Consider the following 16,904-nt stretch of genomic DNA (forward strand, 5'->3'; position numbering starts at 1 on the left):
TCGGTGTCGCTGTATAGGATCCCAAGGCAGCTGAAACATTTATTACTATGTACTCTACAGGACAGCATTGACTGTTCTTCTCCTCGTACTTGGGGATAGGTTGAACCATGGGAAAAGGCAGCTAACCTCTTGACCGGTATTAATGCATTTAACCGTTGATACATAAGTAAGCAGAGGAATAGTAGTTTATTCTCCGATTCCGAGTGCTATTACGGAGTACTCTGTGATAGTACAATGTGAAATGGTGGCCTGTGCGCTTTATGTCCTGATTCAGGGTAATTACGAGATCTATTACCTGCCAGAATTGGACATTGAGACTGCCATGGTTGAACAAAAGATAGCATGCTGGTAGACTATTAGTAAATGGGTAAGCTACACGTGCGGTAAAAATGCTTGGATGATATAGCATGAGTAGGCATCATCATATGATGTGATTGGTACGATTCTTTTCTCTCATCGTATTATGCTAGCATCATCAAGGGCCATGACGCAATGACGGTGCCTGTTTGATAAGCCTCCCTGGCTAGGCAGAATTTTCTTTAAAACAATCTGTGTTCCGATGTGGAAGGAGAGTTTGTTTGGCACTTTGGCTTATAGGTCAGCGGCGAGATACCAGGCTGCAGCACCCTCGATTATTACCCTGAAGCACTAGGCACAACCAGTGATAACAAGAGTATGATGACTAGTCTGAAGCTCGAGGATACGGCAAAGTTTTTATGTCCAAGTTATAGGGCGTATACAATATGCCGTTCTCCACCAAAATGGCAGTCAAATGTCCAATGCTACATATTCACTAGAAATAGTAATATGATGGCCTAGATCTAATATCTTTTGGTGCGTGCCCGCGCGCTTTTCTTCTCCAAAGCTGTAAGCGCCCAGGATCGCCAGCGGGCATGTAACGCTGGATCTACAATACAATCCTCAAGCAGAATACCTTTCCCTTTTTGCGGGCGCTGAAGGGATGGCACGCGCCGGATCACCGCTGCCAAGGAACAAAAGTTGACAAAGGGCGATTGCGTCCTTATCCACCCCATGTGCTAGGAGTTGCATCCCGCCGTGTGAATAGGATTATCTTTCTATTAACTATTTCGATAACCTTAAATCCGCGATGAAAGCAGCCAACCACATCTGTTGCTCCTAGGGGCCGTGTGCCGCCTGTGGGAGAATTTTGTGCGAGGGAATGCGCATATACGTACATGTAAGTCAGCTTACACAAGATAGGACATAAAACGATAGCCTAGGACATGTATTTATAGATTGGCCTGTCACGTTCGAAGCATATTAGAATATAAAACACTTGATCCTACTACTGTTTGTTTGGCCATCTATTCCGGTGCTGTCTCACGCCTTCGTACGCCGTCCTACCAGACCTTTGAAGCTCGCGGAATCTAGGCCTTAATAACGGACGAAGCCGAAGGATCAGGCAAGGGGCACGGCAACTGATTCCGTCAATTAGATTGCATTCTTCTAATCAGATATAATGGCGTTTTCAGATCGGACTTTTGTTGCTGAAACAGACAGCGTTGTCAGATGGATCCTACTGCGTCGCTGGCCCCACTGTGCCGTTGATGCCTTTTATCGCCAATGCCATGGCCCGAATCGAGCTTGCTCGTGTGCTCTCTCAGCAATATCTCTTTCCTAAATCTTGCAGAGATCATCCGGAAATATGCCCAAACGGCACCGTCATCATGATACAACGTAGCTTCTAGACGCTGCAGTTCATATAATAAAGTGTGATGTTTTCGAGCCAGCTTCGGGCCTATTATGAACGGGGCAGCTGTGCCAATTCAAAACGGTCTACTACGGAAGTTCGGCACCCCTGTGGACGGGTATTTCGGCACTCATATTACGGGGAGACAGGCATTGAGACCGCCCCTAAATTTGGAGATCTAAAGGGCAGGTCTGCTTTACGTAGGTCTGCAGTACCATTCTCTGGAGAAATCGTAAATGGACCGTTTTGCTGGGAACTTGGCCTGCCCATTGGTGGCAGATGAGTTGCGGCTCCGCCGTCACTGATGAACTAGGTATTTGCTATGCCCATGAATACGTCGACTTGTAATGCTCATCCTCCTAGTCGATGAACATGCTAGGACAAATGAGGATGGTGATTATGAATTGCTGGGTCTGGATGATCGCTTCATGGAAGAACTGGGAATGAGCTGGGGCGCTGAATCGGTACAGGGAGTTGAGGGGGGGATATCGGCCGAGAGTCTTATAAGAAGACGTTGAAGCTCGAAGTACGAGTTTCGAGATCGGCAGCCCAAGCTCCTCAAAGTTGTAAACTCCAACTCAAGACAACTCAAGACTATCCAACAACAGACAAAGAAAAAATGCGTGCCTCTCTCTTTGCCTCCCTCGCCGGCCAGGTGGCCATCAGCGCTGCTCTTCCAGAGCCTGCTGCCCACAGCCCCCCGTGCGGCTGGTGCTACCGCCTATGCCTCCAACTCGGGCGGTAACTACAAGCTCAGCTCGATTGCTGCTCCCGTCCAAGGCGCTGGATCTCCCGGCTCAGAGTCTACTTGGAACTTGAGCATTGACGACACGAGCTCCGGTTACAAGCAGAAGATTACCGGTTTCGGTGCTGCTGTTACCGATGCCACCGTCGCTTCCTTCAACGAGCTGTCTGCCAGCACTCTCAGCCAGCTGCTCAACGAGCTCATGACCGGCGCTGGTGCCAACTTCGCCCTCATGCGACACACCATTGGTGCCTCCGACTTGTCTGCCGACCCTGTCTATACCTACGACGACAATGGCGGCAACGCTGATACCGGCATGACTGGCTTCAACCTCGGTGACCGTGGTACCGCCATGGCCCAGATGCTGGCTCAGATGAAGGGCCTCAACTCCAACTTGAAGATCTTTGGATCTCCCTGGAGCCCTCCTGCTTGGATGAAGCTCAACAACGCCATTGACGGCAACACCAACAACAACAACCTCAACGATGGCTACTTGACCGGCAACGGTGCTCAGTACTCCAGCTCCTTTGCCCAGTACTTTGTCAAGTACATCCAGGCTTACGAGTCCCACGGCGCCACCATCGATGCCATTACCATTCAGAACGAGCCCCTGAACAGCCAGTCCGGCTACCCTACCATGTACATGTTCTCGTACGAGCAGGGAGACCTCATCCAGAACTACGTCGGCCCTGCGCTGAAGGCCGCTGGTCTCAACACCCAGATTTGGGCTTACGACCACAACACCGGTATGTATCTCGCATCAATCAACGTCTCTATAATGAAAGCAAGCGTTCTTTATGGCTAACACATAAACTATGTAGACGTGCCCGATTTCCCTGAACAGGTCCTGGGCATTGCCTCCGAGTACGTCCCTGCCGTTGCATGGCACTGCTACGCCAGCAGCCTGGACTGGACCGTCTTGACCAACTTCAAGAACCAGTTCCCCAACGTGGAGCAGTACATGACCGAGTGCTGGACTCCCTCCACCGGCTCCTGGAACCAGGCCTCCAGCTTCACCATCGGCCCTCTCCAGAACTGGGCTTCCGGCGTTGCTGCCTGGACCCTCGGCACCACCGCCCAGGACGGCCCTCACCTGTCCGAGGGTGGATGCGCCACCTGCACTGGTCTCGTCACCATCAACAACGGCCAGTACACCTTCCAGACCGCCTACTACATGATGGCCCAGTACAGCAAGTTTATGCCCGTCGGCGCCACCGTCCTCAGCGGCACTGGCAGCTACACCTACTCCGGCAGCGGTGGCATCCAGTCCGTTGCCTCTCTCAACCCTGACGGTACCCGCACAGTCGTCATTGAGAACACCTTTGGCAACGACGTCTACATTCACTTGACTACCCAGAGCGGCCAGGAGTGGAGCGGCAATGTTCCCACTGAGTCTGTTACCACTTGGGTCCTCCCTGCTGTTTAAAGCTCCTATGGGGGAACGAAAAGAAAAGTGACGGATGGCCTAATGGTTTTTGATGTATATAATTTATCCATGGTGGCAAAGGCCGCAATACACGTGTATATTTGCAAGAGCGCCTGCTGATGATGTAATCGAAATGAATAACGACGCGCCATTGATATCTAATTTTGCCTCTGAACTGAATGCTTGATACGGACAACCTGTGAGATGTGAAGTTGAAGTGCAAGCGCATAGTTAAAGGGATGCCACTGCATGGGAAAAGCGTATGCTTTGAAGCCGTAAATGAACTTGATCGAGCTTTGGCGAATATTTCCTGTACAAAGCTTTTTAAACATGGCTCTACAGATTCGTTATTACACATACTGTAATTGGAAGTATCCTCATGTTTACCGAAATAACCATTTGCTGCTACTCAATGTTTTACTATTGTTGCTATTCCTTCTACTACAGCTAATTGGGCTATTTCTATCTCTTCTACGGTATATAAAAAAAGACGTGGCTTTTTGTTGCAATCATTAAATAATTGTTCGATCATGGTAGTACAAGTTATTCACATGGTATCGGACAAGATTGTTAATTCGAATATTATCATTATATGCATTACGCTATGTCAATATCTATCATACGCTCATTCATTACTCATCCACATTAATTGAAAGGATACTCTACTGATGCCTTGGGGTTGCTGCCGTAGCAAGAGTACATAGGATCCTGGTCGCCAAGGTAGCCAACACACTTGTAGCAGTTGAGCACGGTATCCGGATCCCACTTCTTCTTAATGGCGAGAAGCGTGCCGTAGTTTTCACCGAAAAACAGGTTCTGCCAGTCGGGCTCAGCTGGATCAGCCTCGTTCATATAGGCAGCCTGGACAGACAACGGAGCCTGAATCTTGTCAATGGCCGCGCGGGCGCCCGACATCATCAGGTTGGCGGTGGAATCAGGAGTGCCAGGCTCGTAGCTAACACCATAAACCAGGTGCCACAAGGTCTTTCGCCAAGCGGGGTGGGTGCTGGTTGCGTTTGCTGCGTCGGGAGTGTTGAATGGGGCAGTCTTGAGGAGGAAAACGTTTGCTCCACTTGCAAGTGCCTCGCCAAGTTGTACGCGGGCGGCTTCCAAGCCGTTGAGAATGCTGGTCACAAGAGTATCAATCTTCTCGGAGCTTTCGAAGTTGTCGACGGTGATGAGACGACTTGGGACCGAAGACGACAGACCAACTGCGGTGTTTGGAGTGTAAAAGGTGTTTTGACCGATGAAGAAGTCTGTCTCGCTGTCGAACTGTTGGTAGGTGCTCGAAATGACGTTGATGCCGGGGTGGGTAGTCAACAACGTGTTGAATTTGGCAGTCAAATTCTTAAGGGTGGTCAAGGGATCGCCGTCGGCAGGCAGAATCTCCAAGAAAGTGAGAGACTCGGGCAAAATGTTGTTGTATCCAGCAACGCCGGCCTTTGACCAAGATTCCTGGTCAGTTGACATGCCAGTGAGAACATCCCTCAAGACGGTATTCTCTGTAACGTTGGAGCTGGGTGGAGTGATGGTAGCGTTGAACAGCCATGTAGCCCACTTGGTTTGTGGGTAGACCTGGAACTTGTAGTTGACGAGAACGGCGTATGACTGGCCACCACCACCGCGCATTGCCCAGAAGAGGTCGGGGTCGTTACATTCGTTGATCGTTCTGAAAACACCATCTGCCGTGATCACGTCAAATTCAACAGCCTGGTCCACCATCAGGCCCTTGGAAGGACCGAGCGGGCCGTGGCCTGCAGATTGACCATATCCACCGGCGATACCGACTGTGTGGCAAGCTCCCATGGTGATCATCATGCCGTGATTGTTGAAGAATGCAATTGCATCTTCAGCAGTGACACCTGCGCCAATAATGCCGATATTCTTCTTGTTAGAAGCGGCAGAGCAGTTCTTGGCCGAGAAGGAAGACGCAAACGTCATGTTCTTCATGCTGTGAGTTCGCAGGCCGAGAGTGTTGGCAGCAGCACTGCGTCCCAGGTAGTCGTGTCCAGTGTTCTTGAGCACAATGCGGATATTGTGCTGCTTGGCGAAAGCGATGGTGGCGCTGATGTCGGAAGGCTCCAATGCGTCGACATAGAGGGGAGATATTCTTCCGAGAGAGCATGTCGATGCTTGAGGCTGAACCAAGCCAGGATAGCAGTTCTCAGCACCGCAAGACTCCCACTGCGTAAACTGAGTAGATCCAAACGTAGTCTCTCGAAACGTGCCATTACCGTATTGTCCCAAGACCTCGGCACAGACGTCCTTGTTGTAGTCTTTTGAACTCGGGAAGCAGGGACTTCCAAGCATGACTGGAGCCTTGAGGCGTCCAGATACCGTCTTGTTGAAGGCATCCCATTGCTGGAGACTCGGCCAGCAAGATTGACCTGGCTGACATGTAAATGAAAGACCGACCGCCGGGGCGGCAAGATTCGCCAAGGCGAAGAGCCCTGTGCTCTCCTTGATATGCATGCTGAACTCTGAAGGAAAGTCAAAGTATCAGTGAAGAGGGAAGACTTGAGTGCTGAGTAGCCTTTCCAGAGCCATGTTGGCGTTGATCTCTTATATATATATATATGCATGCGCAATGTTTCATTCTTGGAAACTCTTCCGCCCGCCATAACTGAGTCAAGTGAGCAAATATTCATAGACAAGGGCCGGAAGATCACGCCAAGGGAGCCCTTCCTGATCGCCCAAAGCAATCCCCAGTCATACTTCTTGTCAAGTTGTTAGTGCTTATTTGCAGCTTTACTTGGGTTCCTAGACCCTTGAAGCAATCACTTGATATGGAAAGCATAGTCATACTTGTACGAGCACGGATACAATCGATAGTGCCTGGTGCGCAGGGAACAGTGGGTCTAGGTATAATACCGTGCCCCTCTATCGCGATGCCATCCCTGCCTGCCGCGTGTCTGTGGTTGGAAATGGGTCTAGAGGAAACTGCAGCGGCTAGGTATTCTTTCCAAAAGCTACCAACCAATCTCTCTTTCTTGCTGGGCCGTTATATTGATCACTTTGCCGTAAACTTGTAGACTCCTCAATGCAGCGTTGAAAACTTAAGCCATTTATCTTTTTCGCATATCGATAGCTCGTTTCCTAGAAAGCAAGCTCAAGACGACAGACCACAAACTCCTTCAAAAGCTTTAGGGCTTACAGAAGGGTCCAGTTACCCCTGAGCAGGCACATGGTTTCAAACTTCACAAAAGTGATAAGCTGACTGCAGATCGAGCATCAATGGCGGGCCCTGGAGTTCTATCTAGCTTTTGATGGTCAATAGTCAGCCGTTGGCGGCCCGGGCCGGGATAAGGGAAATGTCAAGCGGGGGTTCGGTTGGGGCGGATCGCCTGTTTACACATGGGCACGGGCACTCGGCACCCAGGACTCAAGATGAGTCGAAACTAAGTGCTTACCTACCACTATGCCATTACACCCTGCCAGCATTATACACATTGACTGGGTATGAATCGACGCTTCTCGTACGATCTGAGCGCCGTTTATTCTTGTAGCTAATAAATATTGCAAGACTTCAGTCCTGTTAGAGGACTAATTTTATGAACGTTTAATAAGCCCTCACAGAAAATCGTCTTGCTCAGCCTTGTCAATCACCCTTGGGATTTATAATACTCGTGCGTATGGTCCTAGAATAAATGGGATACACACTACGTAGTTTAGCCTAAAGCAGATTACCCAAAAGAGATTCTTGATCTGCAAATGAATACCGCTTTCAACAATGCATGCATTCATCATTCCGAGGAACGCCCATTTCTGTCCATCTCGGGTTACACGTCATAAACCAGGTACCTGAATGTGTGGACTGATGGTATTGGTACTCAGCAGTTCAAACAGCTTCTGGCAGTAGCTGATCCGAAAGATCATCCGACTGGCATCCCTGACCTCAGCTGATATGTGCATACAGGGCGACCAAACAATTCCTACTGCGCATGGAAACGGACATGAATCAGCTTGGGAAATATTGACCTGCACCGGGCACCTTAGATAAGGCAATGGTACAAAGGGCTGAATAGTAGGTCTATGCTGAATATTTGTAGATGTGTATAAACTGCCAAGCCGCTTTCACCATAGAAGAATGACGGTGCTCTATATGATCCCTTTTAATGATCTTCTACTGGTCATTTGAGGCTGCGGTCGGAAGTTTTGCACGTCGCAGTGCAGTAGCTGACAGGGAAATCCTTCGATTGGTGGCATACGTAGGGATCTCCTTGCGCTATGCGGACCGAATAAGCGTGCAGCTGCATCTTCCAGAGGCGGAAATACAGGGCCAATTATGTATTCCCGGGGGCCGGGAATATTACCCGCATCTCTATTACCAGAGAGCCGGAAATACTGCTCCGCAATATGACAAGGGTTTTTGAAGTTGTAAATACTTGAACATGGCTTACAGGCGTGGACTGGGCCACCTACGATATGACAACTTTGGAGCCTCATTACTATGTGAGGTCGCCATTATATCCTACTGGTGCTTAGTTGACATAATCTGCTACACTTCAAGTTGTAATTGAATGGCTGGAGTAGGCTATATTGGTTAGGCTACTGGGAGAAGTGATCGAAAGATGTCTCATCTTGCTACACAGCGCGATTGAACGTCATTACAACCACCTATAAGTTTATGGACCAACATATCTGACTACAAGTACGAAGTTGACACACAATGGCATCAGGATGGAATAGGTGGTAATAACATTAAAGTCACAACTCCGTAGGAGACAACTTACATTTTCCCTCAACTACGAGAGGAGTGAGGTTTATGTCTTATTTATAGGTTACGTATCAAGTTCAATGTGCACGCAACGTCCGTTCACTTATATAAGCAGATACAAAGCATATCTATTCGTTCAATGCTGCCACGCACTCTATCTCTACATCTGCACCCATTGGCAGACCAGCGACGCTCACGCACGTTCGAGCCTAAAACACGTTAATTATCTTTGTTTGTAGTAGGCAAAAAGCACACTTACAGGAAATGGAGCGGAAAAGAACTTTGCATATCCTTCATTCATCGGTCCGAAGTTGTCCATGGTCGTCAAAAAGACGTTGACCTTGATGATGCGTTTGAGAGATGAGTTGGCCGCTTCCAAAAGCGCAGATATGTTACGGATAGTTTGTTCCTGTGACCAGCGTGTCAGTGCCAAGAGTTCTCATTGCGAATACGAAGGGTTGCTTACGGTACGCTCCGTTACGGTGCCTTCAATGAGTTTGCCTGTCTTGGGGTCGATGCCGATGTTTCCTGAACAGTACACGAGGCCATTGTAGACTTGAGCCTGCGAGAAGAGTGAAATGGGTGCCGGAGCGGCGGCTGTTTGAACAGGCTGTGGGCTAGGCATTTTGTCTATGTCTAAGTAAGAGGTTTGATGAATAAAGTTTATGAAGTTGTATCTGATGAATGAGATATGTGAATGCTGAAAGCTTGTCTGATGCTCAGTCTTTTATCTTGAGAAAACCATTGGCCCCATTTGCGTATTGTTTTTGAAGTAGCAATCAGAGTTGAGCTCTTCTTGTCAGCCCCGCCACAAGGGCGTAGTAGCGTCAATGATTCCATATCGCTCCCTATCTCGGACGCCATTTCAAGATGCTCTTTTCTATCTTAGGTAACCGATTTGTCATCGGCAATGAAAACCCGGGGCACCACCGGTTCCGGTGATAAGGATCTTATTTCTTTAATAATCAAGCTGAATCAGCAAAGCCGTTAATAGCCTTGGCCCTATCCACCGATGGCGGTTACCTTTGAAATGTGCAGCAACTTAGACTAGTCGACTTATAGTTGTCAATTATTGGTGGGAAACCAATAATGACGGAGAATTGCTTTGGTCATGCAGCGATTGGATTGGCGTAGCTCTGCACGGCGTCTAGAATCATCAGGTAAGGTGTATTAGCTAAGTCGATTGCTTTGAGGAAGATCTCCAACGACATAAAGTCAAAGTCTTTTTTCATTCTATCCGTAAAGTTCCCTCGATATACCAACACGAGATCAATTACAAATCACTTATTTACAGAGTCAGAGCTTGTTTCACAATGTCAATGACCAGCTCAATGGACACAGCCAATTCTCCCAAATTCGGCAAAGTTTTTGGAGAGAAACACTTTATGTTTAAACCAGGCTTTATTCATTTAAACCAAGGTTATTGAAACGCAGCATAAATTGAATTGCATTAAACAATATGGCTAACGTTGTTTAATAGGATCTTATGGCGGATATCCTCGTCCAGTGCGAGATGCTCTACGTTCTGTCCAAGACGCAGTACAAGCTGAGCCCGATAATTTTGTCCGATACAAGTATCCGGCAAAATTAGATGAAGTCCGTGAGCTCATTGCTAGTCATCTACATGCTGCCGATACAGATGAAATTGTTCTAGTTCCGACCGCAACAGTGGCACTGAATACCGTACTTCGCAATTTGACCTATCAGCCAGGAGACATGATTGCTTACATAGAAGGAACTTACGGAGCAATCGAGAAGACGATTGATTATCTTGTGGAGACTACACTCGTGGAAAGCGTTTGTGTTCCATTTGATCCAACCGTGGACGATGATGATACGCTTGTCGAGGCGTTTCAATCAGTCCTACAAGAGAACCACGGCCGCGTTCGCGTAGCCATTTTCGATACAGTTATGAGCATGCCAGGGCTTAGAATGCCATTTGAGCGCCTGGCGCAGATCTGTAGAGACTTTGGGGTTCTAAGCGCTGTCGATGGCGCTCATGGAATTGGCTTAATTGATTTGAACATGGAGAAGCTCGGAGCCGATTTCTTCACCACGAACTGTCACAAGTAGGTTTTGTTCTCCAATGGCTGCTTATTATCTGAGAGATATGATGGCTAATAACGACACAATATCTAGATGGCTATTTGTGCCACATACTTGCGCCGTTTTGTATGTAGCCTCAAAGAACCAACATCTCATGCGATCTTCCATCCCAACGTCGCATGGCTTCCAGCCTCTTCCCGAAATTCTACAGAAGAAACAATACATAAGCCCGTACGAGCTTCCGGCATCCAAGAACCCATTTGTATTCCAATTTAGTTATACGGGAACAATTGACAATGGGCCGCCGTTGTGCGTCCCCGCCGCACTTCGCTTTAGGCAGGACATCTGCGGCGGGGAAGAGGCTATACGGGCTTATTGCGAGAATTTAGCTCGGGAGGGCGAAAAGGCCGCTGTCGAGATATTGCAGAGTCGCCCGTTATCTATACCGGAGACAAAACGAGTTGCCTTTGCCAACGTTCGTCTTCCCTTGGAAATAGCATCATCTGTCGTGGAAGAGAACGGGCATTCAGTTCCCTTGTTAGACGTTGGCAAAGTTATGGACTTCATTCTTGAGCGCCTTGCTAAGGATTATAATACGTTTGTAAATATTGCCTTTATCTCGGGATCTTTGTGGGCAAGATTCTCAGCTCAGGTGTATCTCGAACTAGAGGATTTTGAGTATGGTGCAAAAGCTTTGAAGGAGCTTTGCGAGAAGGCTGCCAATAAGGAGTATGTAGGATTGTAGATATATCTCATTTCTTCTAAGCGTTCTACTGTGTTTCTAAACTAGAGCAGTTGTCAATTCAGTTACTGATGGAGTATAAGTCAACTTGCTTGTGTCTATCAAGTCTTTTTGTTACTTCAAATTGTGCTGCGTGTTCCAACAAACATATCAGAAATTGTATTTATTCAAGAGCTATACTCGTTATACTCGTTCCTATAATTGATGGTGGGAGTTTCGCTCCATCTTTGCCCGCTCGGCAAGTCCGGACAACACAATAGTTGCGCCACTTACTTTGCGCTGTTAGACTTTGCGCTCCATTCGTCTATGGTCAAGACTTCGTCCACAATAGTGGGCCAGACAACTTTCTCAGCGACATCTCTCAGCTCAACTGAAAATCCAGCGGTCGCATCGCTTCTAAAATGAGGGTTAGCATATTAGAACCTTGTAAAGTTTGATAGGCCTGCGAAAATACGCACATGATCGTGACATGATACCCCCTAAGATAGCACGTTTGTTAGTTACTGTATACTGTAGTTTGGGCTTAAGAGACTTACAATTCAATTGCATAGCGAGCGGTAGCTTCCAAACATGTGTTTGCAACCATGCCCGCGCAGACAACGTGCGTAATATCGCGTTGGCGAAGTTGATAGTCAAGATCAGTATTGCCGAAAGAGCTGCACCCTTCTCGTCAGCCTTGGCGTATTTTATACTTGAAAGCATATGAAGAGAGTCGATGGATTACCTGCTATTCCAGTGGCGCGACACAATGGCATCGCCGTTGCTGCGATCCGGCTCAAGACCTTTATAAATTTCCGCCCCGAAGCTCCCTGCTGCGAATGAGGCCGATTGTTGGATTCTGAGCTGGCTCTTTGTCATGTGGTTCCAATCATGATATGAGTTTTCTTCATATAGTTGGTGTTGGCAATAAAAGATAGGGATATGGCTATTTCTTGCAGCCTTAACAAATTTTTGGAGATTGTTCACCGTGTCGGTAGCCTCAATGCTATCCTTGAGAGCAGGGTATACTTTGCCCTCTGGATGCAAAAAGTCATTCAGCGGATCGATCAACAGGAAAGCTGTTTTCTCTTGCATTTTGGCGGTCAAAATATTTGATGTAGTGTTTGTTGGTTGATAAAGAGATAGCGCCTGTGATACTTGTGAAATGTGAATCTGAGAAGATTAGACTGAACTCGTTGGGTTTATATAGAGTAGGAGGGTGAAGCAGATCGACCAAGGTACGCAGAGGAACTGGCCATCCAAGCCCGTGCATGGCTTCAAAACCCCCAACTCTTTTCTTCGTCAGCAAAATTTGTCAGATAATAGAGCAACTTTGTTTAACTATATCGGCAATAAAAAAACAGACTGAGCGGTTTACATTGCTTATCTCCGATTTATTATCCTGCGTGGCATTATTTCGTAAAGTTTCAAGGTCATTAGCTCGTGTTGCGGACTTGTTAAAACACCGCATAACACCGAAGGCCGCAGAGGGCCGCAGAAGGCCGTAAAGAAAGCCCGCCAAAAAGTAAGAATATTTTACTCTTCCAAAAACGGGGTGCTTTGAAAGCACCGATGATTAAAGCAGTAACTGGATGCCTTCAGAACTCACATCGATTGCATCAATGATTATCCTTGCCAAGTATCTTGGCGGCCAAAAATGGTCATCTGAGCTGCTATAATACTGAACTAGCTCCACTGCACCATTCTCAGGAACGTCAGAAATGAGTCTTTGTCTATATTTTAGTTACTAGGACAGTAGATACTCGCGTGTCCTACTGCGTAACCTGAGAAAAAGAATGTGGAAATGATAATCCATCCAGAAAAATATCTTCCGATGCTTGGATATGGTTGACATGTCCTCTCTCAATCAACCGACATTACCACCAATCATTGGAATCTAATAATAAATGAGTGTTTAGATGGTGATGTCACTCATTGACTAGTTGGCCGGCCTCATTGCCTACAATTAGCGAGGTGTTGCGAGAGATGTGAAGATTAGAAGCCGGACATTCCCTCTAACCTATCTCGGCTTACTTTAGTCATCAGCTTTACATATTCACGCCCTTCGCTTCTCCATGTTTCCGTCCTGTTTAATATCTCTGCCGACAATATCCGCAGAGGATCAACAGTCCTGTCTGCATGGCGCGCAGCCATTTCTCTTTTCGGACGGATGACCAATCCTTTAAGTGGATTCTTCGTCAATATCACCAAGTTAATTCCACCTATCGACTTGAGAAAGACATTTGGACAAGCCGATATCGGTTGCAATTGATATACTTAAGAACCTAGTGGCAGCAAGTGAGCAACTAGATGATAATACCAGCCATATACTCCCTGAAACTTTTAATAGCAGCAACTATTACTTTATTATTGCCAAATTATCAAGATGCCTATGTATCATTTTGAACTCGCTACCAAGCTGACTCAGACCCAAAAGTTGGCTCTGGTTCGTACCATCACAGACTGGCATGCAACTACATTCAAGTCACCTAGGTTTATCGTAAACGTCCGCTTTATCGATGTTTCTGAAGGCCTTTTAGCCGATTCCTACGTCGGTGGTACACAAAGACGCATTAACCGCCTCTTTGTCAGCCTTCGAAGTGGCACTAGTCGCAGCCAACAGGCCTTGGAAGGCATGGCTGACAAGCTAGAGAGTTTCTGGAATGAGACTGTCGGCAAAGACTCCATTGCAAAGCAGCTTAGAGGAGTTTTTATCATGGGAGAGCTAGATGTTGCGAAAGAAGCAGGATTCCATCTCCCACTAGTAAGTTTAGAGGCATAAACTCTCAAGATTACGCACTTACCAACGCAATATAGCCGGGCCATTTTGAGCAATGGGTAAAGGATAACACTGAAGAGTTACACCGTTTAGCCGCAGAAGGCGACCCTGATGCGGCACAAGTTGTTGAGGAGATCAAGGTCCGACCGGAGTTTCAGAAGTAACATTGCCGTATTGGATACATTGCCAATACTCTAAAATGACAAAACGTTGGACATTGTATTGGAAGAAGATAGCCTTTCATACATCGTTATATAGTTTTGAATGGTCATTGAGACTGAGTTAAAGTTGTATGTAAAAGATGTCCTTCTGCTCGTTTCAAGTGTTCCATATCGTATCAGCGAAATTTCCACGACACATGACAAAGCGCAATCGCCATGCAATTTGTTTTACTAAGTGTTTTAAATTGTACCATCTACCATCCAAAAAGGACTGAAAGGCTATATTTATACAAGCGACAAAGAAGTGATGTTCATACGGATGGAATCTCTTCCGTTGGTAGCCTATTTCGACAATGCTGCTATATAGGCGGTATGCCCCTCGTATGGATGAGACAATCTGCAGAATGTTGAGACTACTCATCAAAAAGCGAAATCCACCTATTGCCAAATAAGGTCTTTGAATTATGCAGAGATGATTTATCACTTCATTTATTGACAACGCCCTCAGCATTAATACCCAACTGCCTTGTTCATTTTTCGGGGGTTGGCGCTGACAGCACTAAAAGGTCCCTGTGGATTTGTAGATTAGTGGGCCATTGAACGGAGTGGGCCAATGCACATGTCAAAACATGTGAAAGCGATCAATTGAGATCGATCTGGGGCCTTTTGCTCAAGGGCTTGAGCGCCACTTGTTGCTCTGAAGGGCGATTTATTACAGGGTTCAAAATGTTCTACTATATCTCTGTATCAACGCGTTTATCTCCCATTTAAATTCCATTTGAGCCTTTCATAAAATTGATAACAAGCAATACGGCGTAGCACGAACCTGCTTACGAAACTTGTCACCGAGCCGAGGCACGGAGAAGGAATAACGAATCTGTCAATTTTTGCCGACCAGGCGGGTCATTTTGTGCCCAACAACGCGAGTCACATCCCAACAAAGCCAGATGAAGATCTATTATCATTTTGACAGTCTTTATCAATCCCAAGACGGCACTTGAATGCTCAGCCCAATTCGAGTTTGAGCCGAGTGCCAGAAGTTTCAACCTCTTCAATCAATACTACATTTTATCTCAGTCTTTGCCTGTCAGACATATTGGCGCCAAAGAAGTTCGCCATGATTGAGAAAAAAGACTTTTTTCCGGGCTTCACCCCCTTGTCGGCGCAGGTTTACATCCGCCACCCGGATGCACAGAGCGATGCTGTTGAGCGTCCAACTGATCCCAGGGCCGTCCTCATCTACTCATGGGGTGATGGACAGCCCAAGAACCTGATCAAATACGCCGATGGATACAGAGATCTCTTCCCCTGCTCAACGCAGATCGTCGTGCTGGCTCCCATCTCCACAGCCATGTGGTCAAACCTCGACCAACGCACACAGGCCATGCGGCCTGTGATTGATGCCATCTTTCCCAAGGCATCCAACGACGACAGAGAGACTGAAAACAGGGAAGATCGTGTGCTGGCACACATCATGTCCAACACCGGCGGCATAAACTACGCTGCAACGCTGAATGCCTATCGTGCTGTTCATGACAGACCAATGCCGCATCACCTTCTGGTCTTCGATTCCACGCCTGGCAGTGTCATCATGACACGCGAAAACCTGGCTCGCTGGTCGCGGGCAATGGCGCTGGGAACTGCAAACTGGTTCCCCTGGCCGTTTGCCGTGACACAAACCCTTTGGGCCGGCTTTCTCTGTGGAAATCGCGTGCTCGAGTGGGCTATCGGAAAGGAACCTGCCCCAGTCTTTAGCGTGAAAGCGATTATAGACCCGTATTATGAGACTAAAGATACGCGGCATTTATACGTTTACAGCGAGGATGACGACTTGATTCCGTTCGAAGACATAGAAGAGCATATTGCAGAAGCAAGAAAAAGAGGATACAAGTCTGATAACCACATGTTCAAGGGAAGCGGGCATGTGCGACATATGCAAATGTTTACGGAAGAATACTGGGGCGCTATTCGAACGTCTTGGAATAGAGCAACGAGCGAGCCTTCTGATAGAGCGTAAATGTCTCTGTCGAGTGTTATAAGACTTAAACATGGATATGCGTTGTTTTATATAGAGTAACTTGCGTTGCAACTGCCTTTTCTGGCATTATACATAATTTCTAGATAGAACTCCGTTTTTTAATTGGCATCTGTTGTTGTGGTTTCTTAAATTGCCTTTAATCTTGCTTTAAGCCTTCGCATAGCGAAAATAAAAAGAGCTCATATACTTTATTTATACTTAGTATTATAGCTAGGAAGCAGCTATATTGAATCTAGTGGATTTTATTTTACGTTTTAGTGTTTCTCTTTGCTCTTCCATAGCCGTCCTTGTGCCATCAGCCTACCGAATCGTACCTCATCAATGTGGTAAGATCGTATACTGTCTTGGGCACGAGACAATAACCAGTTCTCTCTCCTTTCAAACATCCACTTCTGCGTCGTCACACTGCAACGACAGAGCTAGTAGACAGTTACATACATGTTTTTCGATTTGCTCACAGGAAATGTTGCTTATACGATGTCCATTTGCCCTAAAGACACTGGTGATATTTGTATAACTTAATGGCAGAGCAAGCACGAAAATCTATTGACAAGGCTGAT

General features: G+C 47.0%; 7 protein-coding genes across 7 annotated transcripts; 4 read left to right on the forward strand and 3 right to left on the reverse strand.

Moving 5' to 3' along the window:
• The first annotated feature begins 1,857 nt into the window (after nucleotides 1-1,857).
• Nucleotides 1,858-4,004, forward strand: TrAtP1_005410 (uncharacterized protein). Its single transcript, XM_014088943.2, has 2 exons — nucleotides 1,858-3,202; nucleotides 3,278-4,004. Exons 1-2 carry the CDS (start codon nucleotides 2,659-2,661, stop codon nucleotides 3,880-3,882), a joined length of 1,149 nt encoding a protein of 382 aa, XP_013944418.2. The 5' UTR covers nucleotides 1,858-2,658; the 3' UTR covers nucleotides 3,883-4,004.
• A 450-nt stretch (nucleotides 4,005-4,454) lies between these two features.
• On the reverse strand, nucleotides 4,455-7,133 carry TrAtP1_005411 (uncharacterized protein). Its single transcript, XM_014089341.2, has one exon. The coding sequence runs from the start codon at nucleotides 6,352-6,354 to the stop codon at nucleotides 4,528-4,530; it is 1,827 nt and encodes a 608-aa protein (XP_013944816.1). The 5' UTR covers nucleotides 6,355-7,133; the 3' UTR covers nucleotides 4,455-4,527.
• Nucleotides 7,134-8,727: 1,594 nt separating this feature from the next.
• TrAtP1_005412 (uncharacterized protein) lies at nucleotides 8,728-9,224 on the reverse strand (the record flags this gene model as incomplete). Its single annotated transcript, XM_014088984.1, has 3 exons — nucleotides 8,728-8,808; nucleotides 8,859-9,008; nucleotides 9,066-9,224. 3 exons carry the CDS (start codon nucleotides 9,222-9,224, stop codon nucleotides 8,728-8,730), a joined length of 390 nt encoding a protein of 129 aa, XP_013944459.1.
• A 436-nt stretch (nucleotides 9,225-9,660) lies between these two features.
• Nucleotides 9,661-11,390, forward strand: TrAtP1_005413 (uncharacterized protein; the record flags this gene model as incomplete). The annotated part of the gene is made up of 3 exons (XM_014089340.2): nucleotides 9,661-10,018; nucleotides 10,080-10,668; nucleotides 10,739-11,390. Exons 1-3 carry the CDS (start codon nucleotides 9,913-9,915, stop codon nucleotides 11,388-11,390), a joined length of 1,347 nt encoding a protein of 448 aa, XP_013944815.2. The 5' UTR covers nucleotides 9,661-9,912.
• A 146-nt stretch (nucleotides 11,391-11,536) lies between these two features.
• TrAtP1_005414 (uncharacterized protein) lies at nucleotides 11,537-12,678 on the reverse strand. Its single transcript, XM_014088919.2, has 4 exons — nucleotides 12,112-12,678; nucleotides 11,924-12,043; nucleotides 11,846-11,866; nucleotides 11,537-11,783 (listed from the first exon to the last, which is right to left on the reverse strand). The coding sequence occupies exons 1-4, from the start codon at nucleotides 12,459-12,461 to the stop codon at nucleotides 11,657-11,659; spliced, it is 618 nt and encodes a 205-aa protein (XP_013944394.1). The 5' UTR covers nucleotides 12,462-12,678; the 3' UTR covers nucleotides 11,537-11,656.
• Nucleotides 12,679-13,538: 860 nt separating this feature from the next.
• TrAtP1_005415 (uncharacterized protein) lies at nucleotides 13,539-14,461 on the forward strand. The gene is made up of 2 exons (XM_014089339.2): nucleotides 13,539-14,130; nucleotides 14,184-14,461. Exons 1-2 carry the CDS (start codon nucleotides 13,753-13,755, stop codon nucleotides 14,307-14,309), a joined length of 504 nt encoding a protein of 167 aa, XP_013944814.2. The 5' UTR covers nucleotides 13,539-13,752; the 3' UTR covers nucleotides 14,310-14,461.
• Nucleotides 14,462-15,241: 780 nt separating this feature from the next.
• On the forward strand, nucleotides 15,242-16,598 carry TrAtP1_005416 (uncharacterized protein). Its single transcript, XM_014089338.2, has one exon. The coding sequence runs from the start codon at nucleotides 15,424-15,426 to the stop codon at nucleotides 16,321-16,323; it is 900 nt and encodes a 299-aa protein (XP_013944813.1). The 5' UTR covers nucleotides 15,242-15,423; the 3' UTR covers nucleotides 16,324-16,598.
• Nucleotides 16,599-16,904: the final 306 nt, after the last annotated feature.

This window comes from Trichoderma atroviride, chromosome 3 (genome assembly GCF_020647795.1).
Source record: "Trichoderma atroviride chromosome 3, complete sequence".
NCBI lineage: Eukaryota > Fungi > Ascomycota > Sordariomycetes > Hypocreales > Hypocreaceae > Trichoderma > Trichoderma atroviride.